Source organism: Thamnophis sirtalis, unplaced genomic scaffold (assembly GCF_051295495.1).
Source record: "Thamnophis sirtalis isolate CommonGarterSnake01/CBP01778 unplaced genomic scaffold, rThaSir2_p1.2 scaffold_10, whole genome shotgun sequence".
Classification (NCBI taxonomy): domain Eukaryota; kingdom Metazoa; phylum Chordata; class Lepidosauria; order Squamata; family Natricidae; genus Thamnophis; species Thamnophis sirtalis.
This window is the reverse complement of record NW_028261390.1, coordinates 18,429,969-18,451,267: the sequence shown is the minus strand read 5'-3', so window position 1 is coordinate 18,451,267 and position 21,299 is coordinate 18,429,969. Positions and strand designations below refer to the sequence as shown.

The 21,299-nt window shown below is 41.9% G+C and overlaps 2 protein-coding genes across 2 annotated transcripts in view; one reads left to right on the top strand and one right to left on the bottom strand.

The window, feature by feature from the left end:
* Positions 1-21,299, bottom strand: part of CUNH4orf17 (chromosome unknown C4orf17 homolog) — a 137,392-nt gene that overhangs the window by 89,287 nt on the left and 26,806 nt on the right. The window lies entirely within an intron of this gene.
* On the top strand, positions 1,092-17,994 carry LOC106540716 (alcohol dehydrogenase 1). Its single transcript, XM_087724130.1, has 9 exons — positions 1,092-1,211; positions 3,348-3,449; positions 5,773-5,914; positions 7,937-8,024; positions 8,129-8,348; positions 9,424-9,684; positions 12,563-12,698; positions 13,029-13,167; positions 16,937-17,994. Exons 1-9 carry the CDS (start codon positions 1,194-1,196, stop codon positions 16,959-16,961), a joined length of 1,131 nt encoding a protein of 376 aa, XP_087580256.1. The 5' UTR covers positions 1,092-1,193; the 3' UTR covers positions 16,962-17,994.

Here is a 21,299-nt window from a genome sequence, read left to right as displayed (position 1 = left end):
CTGATTGGTTGTCAGACTCCCATGGAGCCATGCAGGGGCAACTCTCTAGGCTGCGTTTTGAATCCAGGTTTGGTTGAGTTCTCAGATGCCATGTGGTGAGTTGGATAAAGGGCCAATATTATCATGCCTTAATCCCATCACTATGAAGCTGAAGGGGAGAACTCTTTATTATGTAAAGTGGACTAGTTCAGGCTTTAATGGCTCATTGACAAAGGGGGATGGGCAGGAAGCTGCAGGCAGCTATTCTGTCTTTTAAAACATGTTTCTTTCTTTTCACATCCAGAGAAATATTCTGCCCTTTCAATATTTCCTAGGATATTTCATTTTTCTGGGAGAGGGCTGGGTGATAACTTCCTACAATAGTAGTAACCAGCTGCCAGATGGATTAGAAATTACTGAAGAATTGAAGATAGTCCCCCATTTTTCAAGGGAAACTATCATCCTGTTATTACCTCCTAGTTTAACTGCTTTTTCTCCAGCAGCACCAAGAACAGTGGCACACACAAAAGTTCCTCCTTCCATTTCCCCCCACAGCAAGTACAAATTGGGTTGAGAAAGAGACCCAAATCTCCCAGAGAACTTTGGTTGCTGGTTTCTCTGGTCCCAGTCCAACATCAAAAGCTATTTTCAAAGTCTTTTAAGGACGAAAGTGCTTCTGCTTCTCTCCAAATCACCTATAACAAAAAAAGGGGGGAAAGGATCATTGTCCTATGCACAATATTGCAGAGGTGTAATCTTCTTCCCCTTCATCTGGTAAATCTAATAATGTCCTTTGCATACGAAAAAGTCAGTGTATATATGGGAAACGAATTTACACAATCCCTTTATTCAAACTGCCAGGTGAGGAGTATTCTTGTGACGGTTACAGCATATTATCACATGCGGATGCCTCCTTGAGAGAATAGGCTAGCTAGCGCTTCCATAGGCAATATTGTAGGCAGATTTGACTGCATTCCCCAGAGTCCTCCGCGGCGCGCCTACGGCAAGCGAAGAGTTCAACTGAAAGAAAGGTTGCCTTTGGACCGCTCTTTGACCCTAAAAGGGATGTCGATGCTGGGAGCCAATATTGTTGGCGATATTGATTTACTGAAGTCGCTTCTATTTTCTGCCCCACCCAATTTTCCATAGCGGTAGACCAGGGTTCTCCGAAAGCGGAGTGAAAAGATCTTCGTTGCAGTAGGTAGTTTGCAGACATGGACACTTCTGGGAAAGTAAGAAACGGCTTATTCTTCTTAGGGAAGAAGTAAACTAATCTAAGCTGTAAACTTATTTAAACGGGAAATGCGTCTGCTAATTTGTGGTTAATGTTTGGTGCGAGTCCCCCTGTTAGGATATGTAAATGATTGCTGGGGCTTCCCTCTTCTGCGAAAAACTAATAGAAGAACGTATAGTTTACATACAGTAAACCAGTTAAGCAAAACCAGGGCTTAATGCATAGTTTAAGACGGCGTACCTTCTTGCATGCTTTTCTGTGACTAAATGGCAACAGTAAGATTGAATGGAACAATGTGCAAGAATTATATAGCTAGAAATCCAATTTTTATTTAATTGTATTCAAATATATAATGAACTACACTGGCCTACAACCTCCCCCAGTTGGCCCAATGCATAGACAATGAGCAATTAATTTGTCTTGCTTGTTGGATCACGGTTTGCCCTTAAACTGAGACATCCTAAGTAAATATATCTTAATGGCTTTGCTTGCAAGACTGTAGCTGTAGTTATTGCACTATGCTTCATTTAGTAAGCCTAACGCAACTCAGATGGGCGGCGTTCTTGAAATATGCTAGACTATAATGCGGTTGGCTTCTTTGTTGTTCACTATAAATCCAAACAGTATGTTCAGTGCGATCAATTTCTATTTAAATATGTTTAAATAGAGAGACCAGATTGAGGTAGGAGTTAAGGAGTCAGGCAAGAAACTGGGAAATTGTGAGTTTCCTAGGATATTTCATTTTTTTAGGAGAGGGGTGGATCCTAACTTCCTACAACACAAAAGCCAACTGGGTGACTTTGAGCCAGTCACTCTCTCCTAGCCCTCGAAAGCAGGCAGTGGCAAACCATTTTGGAAATCTTGCCAAGAAAACCTCAGGGAGCTGTCTAGGCAGTCACCAAGAATCAAGATTGCCTTGAAGGTGTTCTACCACCCAAAATGGTTACAATTGCAATCTAATTTTCATGCTATTGCAGCTACATTGACATCTGAAGCATATATAACTAGGGATTTAAGTTGCAGGAAGTTCTAAGTGCATACATGGCTGCATTCATCCCTTACTTAGAACATATAATAGTTCAATACAGCACTCTATAGTACATTATCTAGTGTGTATATGATTTCTGGAAAATGTATTAGACTATATTATAAGTCACTGATTGCACTGGGGGGGGGGATTAAAAACCTCAGGTTAAAAACCAAGTGATTTGTTAAGATAACACTGTTAATATATAATTGCCCAAAGAGGAAAGGGCACCCTGTTGCACCACTAGACTTAGGGTCATAGCTCAGTTGTAGAGCTGTTGTAGATTTCATTTACTACTTTGTCCAAGTTTCAAAGTAAATTAAAAATTGACATTTTTTTAGGTGGCTTGAAGCCAGAATTAGCATTTTGGGAAAGTGAATTCATGTTATGCTGCAGACACGATAGAATTTCTGATGGGAGAGGGAGTCTGTCAAGAGGGGGCGGGGACGGACACACACACACACACACACACACACACACACACACACACACTTAACATGTATGCCCAGTTTGTTTCCAGCTTGCTCTTACAGTTGTCTCAAAAAGTAGAAAAGCACCAACAGTTTTCAGCCCCTCTAGTCAGAGGGGCTGAGATGAGGATGAGAAAGGGATGAGAAAGATTATCACTCTCAGATGTACAGTAGATAACATGGTGGATTAATTTCCATTTTTCCCAAATGGCAAAAAAATCCCCCTCTTCACATGTGGCCTATTGTGCTCCTTTATTGCAAAAAAATGTGTTATATGGAAGTGTCCACAGGATGGAGGCTTTCATTGAAACGACTAGAGCAGCATTACATCCTTTCAATGCAAGTTCTGCTCCTTTTATACACATGTACATCCTCTTGATGCATGTCCAAAGGGAGTAGAGCTTGTGGTGCAACTATGGGACATTAGGTTTCTCATTTGAGCCTCCTGTGGAGGCCTCTGGTGCTATATCTCAAAGGAGCTGATTACTCCTACTGGAACAGCATAACAGGTTTTCTCTATGACCCTCACTATGAGATGCTACATTGAGAAGGGTTTTAGGCTTCTCTTGATTTCATCTGCTTCGTGCTTTGCATACGACGATGCTAAACATATTTGTTTTTGGTTTGACTTTCCTAGGTTATCAAATGTAGAGCAGCTGTGGCTTGGGAAGTCGGCAAACCACTTTCTATTGAAGAGGTAGAAGTGGCTCCACCAAGGTCTCATGAAGTTCGTGTTAAGGTAGTTCCATTTTTATGAGTAATGTTCCACGGTCCTCTATTTTGGAAAGCACTGTTTTGTTCTTGAAGGAAAGCTTCAACTTGTCACTTTCATTAATCTGTTTTTCAAACATTTGCAAAGCAGTTTGCTAAATAAATACTTGTACATTGGCAACTCTTGAAAGGCTAAGAGAAAAGTAAGTGGGAATTATGTTTCATTCGCAGACCACAGTGTGGTCTGCTTGGGTTTACTAAATGTGTCCTGTGAATGCAGCCTTGCTTTCATTGAATTGTCATTTGTAATCTCTAGTTTACGTGCAATTTTTCTGGCACCCCATTTGTGACCTCTTACACTCATTTTTCAGTATTAGATTTATATTCCAACTTTTATTTGGGAGTCACAAAACAACAACCCTATGAAGTAGTGTGAGCAAAGAGAGAGAGAGAAACTGTGACTGGCTTATTTACTCAATGAGCTTCTGGGTCTGAGGCGGGGGGTGAAATTCAGCAGGTGCTGACAGGTTCTGGAGAATCGGTAGCGGAAATTTTGAGTAGTTCAGAGAATCGGCAATTACCACCTCTGGCTGGCCCCAGAGTGGGGAGGAATGGAGATTTTGCAGTATCCTTCCACGCCCACCAAGCACGGCCACAGAACCGGTAGTAAAGAAATTTGATTTTCACCACTGGTCTGAGGATAAAATAAAGCTATGATTTCCCAATTCCTAGACCACCAAATCAACCACTATATCATACTGGATAAGAACAGGCTTAAAGGTGCAAAATGGATCCCAGAGGTTTTGAAAATTGTGGGTCTTTTCTGATCCCAAGAAATGACACAGCTATTTTAAAGAGTTGTAAATAGATTCTATGTGTGGGCTCCCGTGTTTTCAAAGCACCTTTCACCTTCCAATCCAACACAGTGCTCAGGTCTGCTCCATAGATCTGAATAAAATTAGTGGGGTGGACAGGGATGCGAAGACTCCTTCTGAGTTCGAGTTCGCTGCTATTAGTTTTGGCATAACTTCCCATCCCATTTTCCCAAATGATCATGCAATTGAGGCATGAGTGCTTCCTAGTCCAAGAAACTACGTGGCATCATTTTGCAATTATCTTACTTCAGTGATTCATTTGCCATAAAAATTATGGAATATTTATCTTTCATACTCCATATGAAATTCGGTACTAAATGTTATAGTTTACATAACTGCTGTATAAAGAAGACTGCTGATAAATTAGAGCAGCCTTTTCCAGTGCAGTTAGAAGGAAAGATAAATTAAGGCACACACAAAAGATAAATTGTGCAGGATAGTGTGAAGAAATGTGAATTGGAACACTTTGATCCAATTAAGGAGGAGGATTTTAACAAACATAAGAAAATTTTGCACGTGTACCTCTTGCAATGTGACAGTTTGAATCAGAAATCCAAAATGGCACGAGAAGAGTTATCAAGTCGCTGATGACATTGATGAGCACTGCTTTGATATCAGGGAAAGACAAATTGGAATTGACAATTTCTATCTTGCACAGAAATTGCAATAGGCAAACAAGGTTTTCACGGCTTACATGCAGCATGGCTTACTTAAGACACTGCTGAAAAATATTTTGCCCTGTTTACAAAATAACTGCACACTTATGAAGAATTATACTTAGAAGCCAAGACATACAATAAATATTATTCATTTTGAAGTAATAGAAAATACTTGTAGCTCTGGTTTTAGATTTTGGCAGTGGTTTGCTCTCCAAGCTTGTTTCAGTTTAGTTTCTGAATGTTTTGTTACCAGACTAGGTAACATCATCAGTAGAATTATCTTGTCCTATTCTCCTTAGCTTATAAGTGTCTTGTGTGCCAGTGTGGTCATTTGGTTGGTTGTTCATTTGGAGCTCAGAATTTATATATGGCTCCAAATGAACAACCAATCAAATGACCACGCTGGCATACAAGACATTTCTAAACTAGGGAGAATAGGACTAGACAATCCTGCTGCTGATGTTACCCAGTCTGGTAACAAAACATCCAGAAACTAAATTAAAACAAGCTTGGAGAGCAAACCACTGCCAAAATGTTATTAATCTTTTTTCTGCCTTTAGGAGAATGGTGAAGATGGATGAGTGGAGTGAATAGCATGCATTCAACTGGTAAAAATAAACAGCATTCTGCCCCATGGTCTGTGGCATCAGAGTAATTAGCATTTTTACATTGCGTTTTCCTCCACTGTTGAGAATCCATTGGCTTGTCCATATTCATACGAGATTATTATGCATAGGCAATTGGAAGCCCCTAGTAAATGCCCATGATGGTTGGATATAACTCTTTGTTCTCTATTTCTCTTTGTTCTCTACTATAGATAATAGCCACTGGAATATGTGGGACAGATGACCATGTTCTGGAAGGTTCTTTCCCCAAAGTAGAGTTTCCGGTCATTCCTGGCCATGAAGGAGCCGGAATAGTAGAGAGTGTTGGGCCAGGGGTGACATGTGTAAAACCAGGTACAGAGAAGAAACTCCTCTGGCTTTTTCATGTACATTTTAATATAGTCAAAATACAATGGGTATCCAGCGTACTGTATTTGCCATACGCTGTTGCATAGAGTCTGCATTGTACAGAACTGAGTTCAGATATTACAGTCCATGATTTCTTTAACTGGAGGTAATCCTCGACCAGTGGTGGGTTTCAAAAATTGTTGGAACCTACTCTGTGGGTGTGGCCTCCTTTGTGGGAGTGGCTGGATGGGAGTGGCTTGCTGCCCATGTGATTGGATATGAAATTATGAATTAGTACTTAGGTTGGTCCAAGTAACTATTCAGAAACTCTGGCATTGAAGCATCAAGTCTTAAAGCTGTCAAGTTACAAGATCGTTGCCAGTGGTGGGTTTCAAAAATTTTTGGAACCTCTTCTGTAGGTGTGGCCTGCTTTCCGGGTCCACTGGTGGAACCTCTTCTAACCAGTTTGGTAGATTTGACGAACCGGTTCTACCTAATAGGTGCAAACTGGTAGGAACCCACCGCTGTCCTCGACTTAAAACCACTTGTTTAGAGACCACCCTTCTCCGGGCCCTGAAAAAAAGACTTACCATCACACTTATGACCTTCTCAGCATCCCCATAATGACTTGACCAAAATCTGGGTGCTTGACAACTGGTGTGTATTTACATTGGTTGCAACTTCTTGGGGTCATGTGACCACTCTTGGCAATTTTCCCAGACGCCTTCTGACAAGCGAAGTTAATGGGAAAATCTGGATTCCCTTAATGATCCCATGATTCACATAACAATCGCAGTGATCCGCTTAACTGTGGGAGGAAAAGCTCAAAGGATTGGGTGTGACTCACTTAACAGCCTTGTTTAGCAAGAGAAATCCTGGTCCTAATTGTGATCATAAGTTGAGAACTACCTATATAGACTGTGTTTATAATAACACTATTTTTCCTAGACTACACCAGAGGTCCGGTAGATCTTGTCACACTACATAACTGAATTTGCTATTCATTGCACAAATTTCTCTGTCATATGACTTCATATTTAGAATAGAATAGAATTTTTTATTGGCCAAGAGTGATTGGACACACAAATCTTTGGTATATATGCGCTCAATGTACATAAAAACACAAGATACATCCGTCAAGAATCATAAGGTACAACACTTAATGATAGCCGTAGGATACAAATAAGCAATCAGAAAAAAATATTAATATCAATCGTAAGGATACAAGCAACAAAGTTGCAGTGCTGTAGTCATAAGTGGGAGGAGATGGGTGATAGGAACGATGAGAAGACTAATAGTAATGCAGCCTTAGTGAATGGTTTGACAGTGGTGAGGGAATTATTTGTTTAGCAGAGTGATGGCGTTCGGGGAAAAACTGTTCTTGTGTCTAGTTGTCTTGGTGTGCAATGCTCTATAGCGTCGTTTTGGGGGTAGGAGTTGAAACAATTTAAGTCCAGGATGTGAGGGGTTTGTAAATATTTTCACGGCCCTCTTTTTAACTCGATTTAGACACATCTAGAGCAATTGTGACTCTTAGTGTCCCTTCACCCCTTCAATCTTCCTCTTTCCAACAAAGCTGTATGTTTTATAAAGTAATTTTTTCTCGCTCAGACCTGTACTTTGCACACCTGATGAAGTAACCTTTGATCTATGCAAACTTATGCAATGATGGTACATGGACTTGCCACGAACCATAGATTGCAAAGCTGTAGACTTTAAGTTTCTACTTTAAAACCACAGAGGCTAGGTTCATCCAATATGCTAAGCTGTGGTGTAGTGTGAATGAAGAATGTTTATGGTTAAATGAAATGAACTGCTTCTAAGACATGTGATTTAGTATTGCTTCCCCTCCCCAATTCACAAATGAATTACAATCTGAATTTTAATGAGTGCATTCAGAAGGCTGTTTCAAACTATGGCAAATATATCAGGAAAAGTCTGCTTTATAAATCTTGATTTATAACAATGTGGGTAATAAACATGATCTTTTGATCCGGAGGTTTCATGTTTTTTCCTTTGTATTTGAAGGAGACAAAGTTATTCCTCTCTGTGTGCCCCAGTGTGGAGAATGCAACTCATGTTTAAAATCAAACACCAACTGTTGCCTGAAAACCCAGTGAGTTCCTTTAAAAACTTTTTTTTTTTTGCATATTTTTGGATTCAGGGCATTGCACATAAAGTTTCTTTTCTTCCTGACAAGTCTGTTTATCTCTGAAACAGCATCTCCGAACCACAAAATCTGATGCCTGACAAAACCAGTAGATTCAGCTGCAAAGGGAAGCAAATCCATCACTTCCTTTGGATTAGCACTTTCTCTGAATATACAGTCATGCCTGATTCTACCGTTGTTAAAATTGATGCTGCTGCACCTCTGGATAAAGTCTGTCTTTTTGGCTGTGGGTTCTCTACTGGTTATGGAGCCGCCCTCAATACAGCCCAGGTGAGAAAACCTATTTATAAGTTGTCTATGGAGAGTCTCAATCATCCAGGTCATGGTGGTCCCAAAGGTGCTTTTTTCCCCCAAGAGGCAACTGGACTTTCTGGTTTTTACTTGAAGATGTCTTGCTTCTCATCCAAGAAGCTTCAGGACTAGATTCAGCAGTCCATCTGCATTTAAAAGACACAGGTCATGCTTTTGAAGACAACAAAGTCCATATTTTGGACAGAGAGGATGGCTGGTTTGAAAGAGGGGTCAAAGAGGCCATCTGTGTCAAAACTGAGCAGCCCTCTCTCAACAGAAAGGGAGGGATACGACATTCTCTATCTCCAGTCTACAACACAGTCCTTTCAACAGTTCCAAGAAGGCTCCACACCCATTTGCACCACTCAGGTGACCCTGAGGACACAGATAAGCCTCCAGGTGACCTAAAGGTAAAGGTTCCCTGGCACATGCGTGCTAGCTGTTTCTGGCTCTAGGGGGCAGTGCTCTCCTCCATTTCTAAGTTGAAGAGCCAGTGCTGTCTGTCCGCCATCTCTGTGGTCATGTGGCCGGCATGACTAAAAACTGTAGGCGCACGGAGTGTTGTTATCTTCCCACCCACCAAAGTGGTCCCTATTTTTCTACTTGCATTTTTACGTGGTTTTGAACTGCTAGGTTGGTAGAAGCTGGGGCAAGTAATGGGAGCTCACTCCATTATGTGCCGCTAGGGATTTGAACCACTGAATTGCCGACCTTTCTGATCAACAAGCTCAGCATCTTAGCCACTGAGCCACCCCATCCCAGGTGACCTTAACGGCCCACTAAAAGAATGCAAATGTCCAGCTGTCTGCAAGGAGTATAAATCCTTCCATTTCCCACCATCCAGTCAGAGCTGAAGAAGCTTCTTGGATGAGAAACGAAACATCTTCAAAGAAAAAACCAGAAAGTCCAGTTGCTTCTAAAACAAAGCACCCTTGGGACTATTTATAAGTTCTGATTGGCTCTCAAATTTTATTTAAGGCCTTCTCCATCAATTCGTTACACTGCTGGGGGTAGCTTGAATGTATCTCAGCTATCTTTCTCCCTGACTCCATAGGTTACACCTGGATCCACCTGTGCCGTTTTTGGTTTGGGAGGAGTTGGTCTCTCTGTGATCATGGGATGCAAAACAGCTGGAGCGTCCCGTATCATTGGGATTGACATTAACAGCGACAAATTTGGAAAGGCAAAAGAACTGGGAGCCACAGAATGTATCAACCCTCAAGATTACAAGAAACCCATTCAAGAAGTAGTGCTGGAAATGACTGGGCATGGTGTAGATTATGCCTTTGAGGTTGCTGGAAGTTTGGAAACACTGGTATGTATTTAATCAAAATGTACTGGCTCTTTTGCCATTTGATGCTAGATTCAGTGAAAGCACTATGGTGAAATTTTGATTTAAAAGAACGTTCAGGCTAAGACAACATCTGCTACTACCAGCCATCTGAATATACCTCATTTGTGTAAACAATCTACGTTTTACTTTATTTGCATAAATCCATTCTTATGCAAGTGATATAAATAGCATCAATATGCAAGTGATAATACAATTTAAATCATTAATCTAAATTTAAATGAATTGTTTGAATTACTTTGGATATAATGGACTTAGTCTGATATTTTGGAGAGATACTGGAACACAGATTTTGTCCACTGTATCCAAAGTTTGAAAATCCATTAAGTCTGGATGCTACTATATGTATGTTTTCTCCAGGTTTGCTGTATTGATATTTTTGTGAAATATTTGTCGCTGCAGTAAAATGGTTATTTCATAAAAATCAGCCCAAAGGATCCTCTGATTCAGTGTTCTCTATTTCCCAGTAACCTAATAGGTTGATTTGGAAAACTGTCAAATGGGATGAGCCTGGTAGCATCTTGTAAGTTTAACCAGTGTTTATTTTAAACTTTTATGAGCTGCAAGTCACTTGATCAGTGACTTGAGTGAGTTTGAAATATACAGCTAGAAGGCACAAGGGAGGAAAAGAGGAGATGGCAGAATAGTAATATAGAAGAAAGTTGTCCAGAAAAGCATTTTAAGCACTTAATCATTTATCAAGGTTTATCTAACCTCACATCAATCCTTATATTTATAATCTCACATCAATCAAGCCCTTCTGCATTTTAGAAAGCAATCTGCAACTTATGAAAGCTCAAAATAAATATTGGTTCATCTTAAAATCTTTCTGATTTTTGGCTTCCTTCGACTAACATGGCTGTCTTTCTATAGCAGGAGTGTCAAACTTGATTATATTGAGGGCCGCATCAGGGTGGTATTTGGCCTTGGGGGACCAGGATGGGCGTGGCCAGCTCAATGTCAATCATGTCGGGGACGCCTATGGTGGCCCGAGTGCTCTGCCAGTGAAAACGGGCTCCCGAGCTCTGTTTTTGGCTGTGACGGCTTCCTGCAACCCTCTGCCATCAAAAGCAGAGCTCAGGAGGGCCATACGAGGCCCTCGTGAGGTCCATTTTTGGCTGCAATGGCCTCCTGCAAACCCTCTGCCAGCGAAAACGGAGCACTGCGGGCTGGTCCGCTACTGTTTTCAGGGCACCCTGCGGTCCAGATCTAAGCACCTTGAGTTTGAGCCTTGAGTTTGACACCCCTATTCTACAGTGTCTGAAATAGAGTAGGGATATGAGTCCTCTTCCCTTCCTGCTTCTTGACAGCTGAGGTTCAAAGAGAAAGTAAATGGTCATCAAGACAACAATCGATAGTTCATCCCTCTATGGATCAGTTGTTGGGGTATAGTGGTTAAAGATCTTCAATCAGGGTTGGGAAGAGAGTCCATTGTTAACCACAAAAACTCACTAGTTTTCTCTTTTGAACAACCTAATTTAGTAGCCATCACTATTTTTCAAGACAATGAGTTTATAGTACACTGCAAAGGTGGATTGCTGCCATTCGGTCTAGTTCGACTGAACTAGTAGTGGAATTCAGGAACTGGCAGCGACCTGGGCCCGACACGCCCCTGAACCGATTCCCTTGCCACCGCTGATATCGCTGCCATGCTGGATTTTAGTGACTACATGTGCGCAGTTCACTGTAAATTGTTCTGTGCATGTGCGCAGAACAATTTACATTGAACAGCACACACACATGCAATGCGTGTTTGGTGCGCATTGTGGTTGCAAACCGGTAGTAAAACTGACAGCAACCCACCCTTGGTACACGGTCTAAAAATTGATCTCTTTTTATTTCAAATATCCTGCCCTTCAGGCAGACTGCCAAGGAAGTCCTCTTGTTTGAGATTAAACTCTTGAGTGTTAGTAGCTAGAGCCTGTATATTGTTCAGTTAAGATAGTTGGAAGATCAAATCTGTTTTTACTTATTTACCTATCTTAAAAAAAATTCATGCAGCTGCTTATCTCACAACAGGCACCCTGGACAGTGTTCAACAACCAGATAAAACACAGCAAATATAAAAAACAAGAATTGTAATTGTATTGAGCTTCTTAAGGAGGAAATGGACAGGTGCTATTTAAGGATACTCAACTGTCAGTCCTGAAAAAAGTCACTGATCAACTTTCCAGAAAGATCAGAGAACCTTTGGAATGCTATCAGCAGTTTCAGGTGTAACTTCAGAGAATTGTTGGTAAAAAAAAAATCATTTTGGGAAGTAGGGAGCTCAATAATTATTGTGAGGCATGAGCATCGGTAGTGGCTGTATAACGGTTGCAGAACATTCAGTATACATTTGCTTTATACCAGGGGTGTCAAACTCAAGGCCCATGGGCTGCATCCAGCCCAAGGGGTGCTTAAATTTGGCCCATGGGGCTGGCCTGGAAATAGCAAAGGAGCAGCCCGCGGTGCCTCTGGCAGCCAAAATGGAGCACGGAAGGATTGCACACGTTGTTGTCTCCTGTGCCCCATTTTGGCCGGCAATGTGCTGCAGGAGGCCGTCCAGGCTGAAAATGGGACAAGGCCCCTGCACCCGTTTTGCCTGGCAAGTTGCTGCAAGAGGTGTCCTGTCTCTCCCCCCCCCCCCCCCCCCCGCTACCCACTCCCCTACAGTCAGCCCGCAGCGAAGAACTACAATGCTGAGAAATCCAGTTTGACACCCCTGCTTTATACTAAACCAGCTGTTATTTATCTTTACTATTTCCAGGGTCAAATACCAGTATTTTTAATGTTCATCCATTGTCCCTTTTTTCTTTGCACAGCAAAAACTTTCTTACTTTCTTCCCTTATTTCCAACCAGGCAGCTGCTTTGGCCTCTTGTCACATGGGCTGTGGGATCTGTGTGGTGATTGGGATGCCCCCCCTAGGTGCTAAATTCCCATTGGATCCTATGCTGCTTCTTACAGGGCGCACCATAAAAGGGAGTTTCATTGGAGGTATGTTGACAGATGAAAGATAAGGGAACGCACCCATAAGCAGATATTTTCTTTGTCTTTTTTTTCGTATGGAATGACGAAAAAGCTGCCATCTTTCCTCCAGAGAACGAGGCAGCAGTTAAGAGTAAGCATTTAGCAATTCATGTGCTCCCAGTTTTACTTTATTATTCTACATTTGATTTTACAACGACAAAAAAGTAATGTTACAAGTTTTGTTATGAGCGCTTTTGCAATTTGCCAAAAAAAAAAAAAAGTTTGACAAATTGCAAAAATGTTCATGGGAAGCAGAGCCAACATCTAGTAAGTTACATTTGTTTTCGTTTCTTCTAGGCTGGAAGATGAAAGATTCAATTCCTCAACTGGTCTCCAGTTACATGGAAGGAAAATTTAAACCAGATGTTCTGATCACCCACATTTTACCGTTCAGTGATATTGGGAAAGGATTTGACTTGCTTCGTGCTGGAAAGAGGTGAGATTTCTTCGCCATCGTTACCTACTTCTAACAGAAATAGTTTCAGCTCAGACTTCAGTTTGAATTCCAAAAGCCAGATTGGTGTAGTGCAGGGGTCAGCAACCTTAAACACTCGAAAGAGTCACAAAAGTCCTAACCAGAAGCCCCCCGTTCATTTCTGGAGCCGACCAGAAATCCGGTTCCACCACCATAGAGTCTCCTCCTAATGTGGCATCCTTTTTCCTCTACCTGTCCTAACCGAAAGCCCTATCAATTGTGGAGCCGACTGGCAACAGGGAGATGTAGTAGAGGGATAAAAGAGCCGCATGCGGCTCCAGAGCCGCAGATTGCTGACCCCTGGTTTAGTGGTTAAGGCACAAGGCTAGAAACCAGGGGACCCATGAGTTCTACTCCCACCTTATACATGAAAACCAGTTGGGTGACTTTGAGCCAATCGCTCTCTCTCAGTCCAACCCTACCACACAAGGAAGTTGACGTGGGGTAAATAGGAGGAAGAAAGAGTATTAGGTATATTTTCTGCCTTGAGTTATTTATCAACATAATAAATACAGGATTTAAATAACAAATAAATTCTGTTTCATCTACACATAGAGCAAATATTAATTTTGAAGCTCTGTAAAGACCAAAAGGGCTTGCCAGGAAACCGAAGTATTTACTGCACTTTTCTTAGATGTTTATTTCACAGAGCAGCTAGGCTGAGTCTAAGAGTTCTCTAGATAAAGTTAAATGTTAATTGAAAGAGTGCATATTAAAGCCTTGTAAAGGTTTAATTCTACTAAGTCATTGTTCTCATGGACTCTGTATACACAAAGTCCTCCTCTCTCCCTCCCCTGAAAAAAGTAGTCCCAGCTGGCAGCCAGATCAACCAGCTATACTCAGCAGATCTAACTAAGAGTCTCGGAGGAAGAGATGACATAGTTTTAGGTATCCCAGGTCTAAGCCACTTTAAACAATAAGCTATAACTTCTATTGCACCTGAATGCAATTTGGCACCTGACTTAACCTTAGCATGATGTGGGCTCTAGGGGATAAGCCAAACATCGACCTGGCTGTAGCAGTTTGTCCCAATTAAAGCTCTGAAGTTGCACACATGAACAACCTTATATAATGCATAAGACAAGCCTGGAAGTTATAATTAGATCCTGACCTAATCCAGAGTCACTCCTAAATTGCATGCCCACTCTTTTTGGGAGAGAGTGATTTCATCAAGAATAGCTCCATGCAAAATCTAGAGTGATGACCTTTCACAATGAATATTTTTGTCTTATGTGGATTTGGTTTTAATTTGTTTTCCTTCATTCAGCCCATCACTATCCTTAGGCAAACCTTCAAGGGAGCTACACCATTGCCTGATAGTGTTATCTAGATAATTGCATTTCAAGGTCCCATCCAGTGGTGGGTGTCAGGCGGTACGCCCCAATACAGGCGTACCGGTGCTTGTTGGGAGCACAAGGTACCGTTCTCATACGGTGCTCCGGAGGGACTACCCGCCTGCCCGAGCTCCTTACCTGTATTTGAGCTCTTTGGCACTTCTGCGCACAGAGCATATGGCCACGACGCTCCACCAAGCAGCCGGAACGTCCCGGAGGCGTCCCAGAGGTAATGATGCATGCGCACACATGTGCGCACGTGCATGTCGGAGACGCCACGCCCCATTGCAATGTACTGGTTGCATTGGGATCCACAACTCACCACTGGTCCCGTCCCAACAGTTGATGGGTTCATTTGAAAAGCACTGTAGATTCAAAGCAGCCTTGAAGGACTTCATCATTTATGGAACAGTAGGCCTCAAGCAATACCATCTGGGACTATCTTGCCAGATAGGAAGGGAACCACTCAAAGCAAGGCCCCGCTTCTGCCCTTTGGAATATCTTGCCACCCGAGGTGTGTTTGCTTCCCAACCTCTTGACTTTTCATAAGAGTTTCAAGATCTGGTTCTGCTAGATGACTTGGGGACCCAACTGGGGGGAGAGGGACTTCCCACTGGAGATGCTTGACTAATATCTACTGACATATATTATTGTTAAGGTTGGAATATGGGAGAGGCAGCCTGTGCAGCTGGGAAATGTGGCCGCTGCACTTGTTTGGGGTAATCCCACCTCATCCATCCCCCCCATGTATGTACCTCCCTCCTTCTCCATCTTATGTTAAGTGGTTTTATTTTAACTGCTGGGTCATTTTATATCTGATGGTTTTAATGCTTTTATGCTGTAAGCTGCCCACAGTCATTTGACACAAGATGGGTGGCAAGTAAATTTAATAATAAAATAAAAATAAATTTCCAAGGCTGCAAAGTTATCAAGAAAGATACCATGGCCATTGAGATGAGGACTGTTAGGAAAACTAAGAAAGTCAGAATTCATATTCCCTTTGTTTCTGTTCATCATCCATGAAGCTGACCAAGGCAGTTTCACTTCTATACATACAGACAGTGTTTTTAACAAGGGGCTACCAAGTGAGATAACACTGTAAAATTTCTTTGCATTTTTTTTTTGCCTTGTGTGGGGCTCTGTTTCTGGCTTTCTTCTAATATTGAAGCAAGGCTGTTGAAGCAATTGATAAGTGGTTGGAGCACAGTTCTATGAGGCAATAAAGTTCAGGAGATCTGCTCAGATCTGCATTCAGCTTTTGGGGCTGATTTCCCAGATTCCTCCATTGTGTGGTGAGTTACCTCAGGAGTGAATCTACACCAGGGGTCACCAACCTTTCGGACCTCAGGGACCACTAAATTCATACTTTTAAATCCCGCGGACCACTAATATGATCTGCCTAATGATTGGCTGGGTGGATGTGGCTAGGGGATCATGTTACTGGCTGGGCGTGGCCAACTCAATGTCACTCACATCGAGAGGCACCTCGCCAGCCCTACTCGCCCCTTGCCTCCCAGCCGCTCCTAGCCTCCTCGCCTGGGCTACTTAGGGCCCCAACAGGAAGCAGTTGTTGGAGCTAAGCAGCCACCACGAGAAAGAGTTGGCAAAACAGCTCAGTTCAAATTGGATCTCACCAGAGAAGGAGGCTCAGTAGAAGCACCTCTCTGAGGACTACAAGCATAGGCTTTCCAAGCAGAGGGAAGACCTGTGAGAGTGCAAGGCCAGGTACTGGCACTTGGAGGCTCAGCGGGCTGAGATGGCTAGCCAGTTCCAGGCCATGATGCAGTCCCACTGGAACAAGGTTCTCCAGCTTTTTGCCACCTGCGGCACTTCCCTCCAGCCTTCACCCAGAGCCCCACACCAGGAGGCTGAAGCAGACCCCAAGTTGGAATCTCTGCCTCCCTCTGACCAACACAAAAAGACCCTGAAAGGGGAGACTCTCTGCAGCAACATGGATGTTCATTGCATGTATCCATCCCAGGGGGAGAAGTTTGAGGACCCCTGATTTAGTCTAATATAAAAAAAGGCAAATAATTTTTCTGCGGACCACCAGTGGTTCACAGATCACCAGTTAGTGGCCGCTGATCTACACAATACACACATTACGTGCCATTCTCTGTGGCCCATAGCTACTTGACTAGATGGGTTTTCCACAGCACTGATTTCTTACGAATGGCAAATGCTGTTGTCCTGACATTGCCACAAACAAGTGCAACTGTCCCATTTCCCAACTGCACAGCCTGCCTTTCCCATATTCCAAGATTAACAACAATATCTGTCAGCAAGCTTTGAAAATAGGAAATCAGTCACAGGCCCCGAATTTAAAAATACTTGTGTTTTGATCATGTTCCTTTACGAGAGGATGTGGAAAGTGAAGCCTGTGTTTTATTTTTCAGCATTCGTACCGTCTTGATGTTTTAAGTGGCTCAGCTTGCTGAATCGGTCTGGAAGTCTTTAGCATGGGAACCACGAAGATTACCCATTTCCTTGGCCCTATGTTTGTTCTGAAAATACTGGAAAAAGACATTCCTATTTTGTTTCTCGGCGTGTTTATGTTTAGACCATAGCATAAACGACATGATTTACACGATGGAAAGTTGATTTTACTTGGCCCCAGATGGGGAAAAAAAATCAATCCAAATCATGATCTTAGTTTTAATTATCACAGATAATTAGCATAATCCAATTTTAAGGCTCCAAAGTGAGGGGGGGGGAGATCAATTGTATCTACTGTATTTTTTGGAGTATAAGATGCACCTTTTTCCCTCAAAAAAGAGGCTGAAAATCTGGGTGCATCTTCCACACTGAATACAACATTTTTGGCCTGAAACCCCGCCCCCTTCACCAAAATGGCCATGCATAGCCTCTAGGAAGCTTTCAGGGTGCTCCTAGGGAGGGCAGAAATTAGCGAAAAACGGACTGATTTTTGCTCAATTTTGCCCCCCCCCCATCTCCCAGGAGCACTCTATAAACCTCCTAAAGGCTATTCATGCCCTTTTTAAAAAAAAACAGACCCGTATTCACACAAAATAGACTATTTTTGGGAGGTCTGCAGAGTGCACACACTTTTTTTTATTTGCCTCTTTGAAATCTTGGTGTGTCTTATACTCCTGTGCGTCTTATACTCTGAAAAATATGGTATATAAAATGTACCATGTTTCCCTGACAATAAGACAGGGTCTTATTTTCTTTTGAGCCCCAAAATAAGTGTTGGGCCTTATTTTCGGGAAGGTCTTATCAGCTTTGAGGTGCAGGAAGCGACGAGCATGGTCACCTCATGGCTGTTGCTATGTTGCGCATTGCTGAACCTGCCACTCCTTTTGCCGTGGCCATTAGCGTGACAGAAGGAGCGTTCCTGCAGGCAAACAAGTATTAATTATGTTTGACACTTTTGTTAATAAAAATAGTAAAGTTGGGATATAAAGTAAATAAATACAACTTTTTGATTACATTGCTTTAAAGTTTTCTTCCTTGTCTTTTGGTTGAAAGGGATTAATTTAAATTTGGCAACACATAGCCGTAAAAAAAATCTTTACTCATAAATCATGTTCACGTTTTCCATTGCAGTATTTTACAGTTCTTTTAGCCAACATCCATTTCCCTGGTGGTAGAATGATTAGAATGCAGTATTGTAGGCTTACTCTACCCACAGTCAGGAGTTTGATCCTGACATGGCTCGAGGGTGACTCAGCCTTCCATTCTTCCAAGGTCAATAAAATGGGGACCTGGATTATTGGGGTCAATATTCTGGCACTGTACACCGCTCAGAGAGTGCTGTAAAGTACTACTTAGACTATATATGTCTAAGTACTGTTGCTATTTCCCCACCCTTCCCAAATTTACCAAATAGATTTTAAATACTGAAGATCTGCCTCTATAACGTAAAGCCATTGATCTCAAAGCCATACTGATACCTAGAACCAGCAATCATGAGGACAAGACTAAACCAGAGGTGGAATTCAGACAGTTCTCTCCGGTTCGGGCAGACCAGTAGTGGCGGCTGTGGGAGGCTCCGCCCATCTGCCCCAACATAATGCATGAGCACTGCTCATGTGCAGAAGGCAATGCATGTGCACAGATGCAGCACATGTGCTCCTATTTGCAAATCCGTGGGGAAGGTAAGTGAATCCCACCGCTGGATTAAACCATGCTGTTACAGGGTCCGTAGCATAAATCAACTGTCAGCCTCTTTGATATACTTCCTGTATTGAGTGCCTGTCAAATGTGTGGTCTTCAAATTCCAGATTACCCAGTTGGGGATTATACAAATTGAACTCCAACAATTACAGAGCACCCATCTTGGAAAAGCTTGATGAAACTGGACATTAAGAACTGTTTGCCAATAATTAACTTTTAAAGTTATAGTTTAACTATTCTTGGCCTGTTCTAAATTTTTACATTTGTTTATCCTGTTTCAACATTTTACATGTTAATATTTTATTTGTACACCATCCAGGGTCCCTCTGAGAAGGAAAAGGGTGATTTCTATCATAAATGAATGAATAAAATACCTTTCTTGGCTTCAACATTAAGACAGGATATGACATTTATAATAAATTGCTGGCTAAGAGTTCAGAGACTATTGAATTGAAAATTACTGAAAGCTTAATTTGGGTTATGCTTTGGAGTAGAAAAGAGATGAAAAGATTTGATCTTATTTTGAAAAGAGAAAAGATTGGGGGGGGGGAGGGAAATCCTTTTAAAATGATACCAGCCATTTTGTTTGGCTTTATATGAAGTAAAACCATTTGTGTTGTGCGGGCTTTTGTGCTGATGGACAAAAATAGGAATGTTTTATGTTACCGTTTGTGTTACCCAGTCAGATATTAGAAGCCTTGAACAAGTTAGAGCCATGATGGTGAACCTATCATCCTCTCTGAAGGCATGCAAGCCATCACCAGCTCAAGTCCATCGTGCATGTGCCCTCCCAATGGCCAGCTGATTTTTGGGTCTCTGCCACGCATGCACGGGAGGAAGGGCGCATGCACGAGACATGTGCACATGCATGGGGGGTCGCATGCGCAGGTGGGGGAAGCACGGGGTTGTGGCAAAAAGGTTATCCATCAGTTAGAGTAAATCTCGGGACTCGAAGAAGATTGAATATCAAAGGCAGTTTTAAAAACTCTTTCATTTAAGTAGAGTTGGATGCTATTTTTAAAAAATTATGCACAGCTAGTAAAAAAATGCTGATATGAGAGAAGTTGTTTTAGAAATTCTCATGAAAAGCAGCCTTAGAGAACTATTTTTTAAAATATTCAGGTAGTCCTCAACTTACATCCATGTTTAGTAACCATTGAAAGACATAACAGAATTGAAAAAAAAATGACATGGCCAGTGTTCACATTGTACAATCTTTGATTCATGACCCAGTGATTTATTCAGATCAGACAAAGATTCAATTTATGCATGATATTACATCATGTTTATTGGGCTGTTGAACAAGTCACAATTAGGTAATTTACAGTAGATGCCATGCTTAGCAATAAACCATTTGTCTTATTTATCACAAATGATTTTTTGCAACTTAAATCATTTTGCCTCTAAACTAATCCCGAGCAAAAATACAGTAACATCAATATATAGTAGTCACCAAAAAACCCTCATAACCATATACCGTTAAATCATATAACAAATTCAAAATAATAATTCCTAGTATTTACAACCTAAATATATTTGAAAAATATACTTTCTAAATATCAGGAGTGATAATACAGTTCTTGTTGGCAAAACATTTCACAGGAGGAACCTACAAGAGAAAATGCTTCCGTCACAGTGCCCCTCAATGACAAATAATCAGTTCTTAAGCCACATAAGGCTTTAAAGAATATAAAATTATGTTCAACTCCTGTATCATTGGTGTTACAAAGCAATACCGGGTTGTGGACATTTTGGCTAGCTGCAGTTTCTCGATGGTGTTGAAAGGCAGACTTGTGGACAGTGAATTAATGGTCCAAATGTAAAGTGATGAGGGCATGATGATGATTACAACATCCCCTGTTCCAGAAATGGGCATACAACTGGTGCACCAACTGAAGCTGAGCATAAGTTCCAACTGGTTTTCCAACAGGAGCCGAATGTCCTAGACATTGTGCTATCTTTAAATCTGCCTGCCTGCCTGCCTGCCTGCCTGCCTGCCTGCCTGCCTGCCTGCCTGCCTGCCTGCCTGCCTGCCTGCCTATCATCTCATCCATCCATCCATCCATCCATCCATCCATCCATCTATCTACGGTATCTATCTCCCTTCCTCCTGGTTAAAAATATATATTTTATTATAACATGATCCATGATTTAAGGCTTTTCTTTATTTAAACCATTTTAGTTTTTTTAATGATCCCCCCCGCCCCTTTCTCTGTTTTGTTTTTGAAAATTTCTCTTCTGTATTGTGCCAGCCAAGTACGTTTCTAAGAGCAAACTGCTGAAGTAATTTCATATTCAAGTGTGATTGCTACAGTTGTTGTTTATGCATCAATTCTATTCACTGATTGCAGCGGCATTTACTTTTAGGCTGTTTTATTTGGCTCAATTTTGCCTAGAACATCCTGCACTAGCTGTGCTTGTGTGTGGTATACTGACACACAAAATAGTCAAATATATTTCAGTGTAGAACAGGGGTGTCAAACTTAAGGCCCAGGGGCCGGATCTGGCTCGCGGGGTGCTTAGATCTGGCCCACATGGCCAGCCTGGAAACAGTGAAGGACCGGCCTCTACACAGTCCTCCCGAGCTCCGTTTTTGCTGGCAGAGGGTTGCAGAAGGCTGTC

What these genes read in the sequence shown, in the direction of transcription:
- LOC106540716 (XM_087724130.1), top strand. An exon ending in GGTGACATGTGTAAAACCAG is followed by an intron (nt 5,915 to 7,936) that starts GTACAGAGAAGA and finishes TTGTATTTGAAG; the next exon opens with GAGACAAAGTTATTCCTCTC. An exon ending in TTGCTTCGTGCTGGAAAGAG is followed by an intron (nt 13,168 to 16,936) that starts GTGAGATTTCTT and finishes TTTATTTTTCAG; the next exon opens with CATTCGTACCGTCTTGATGT.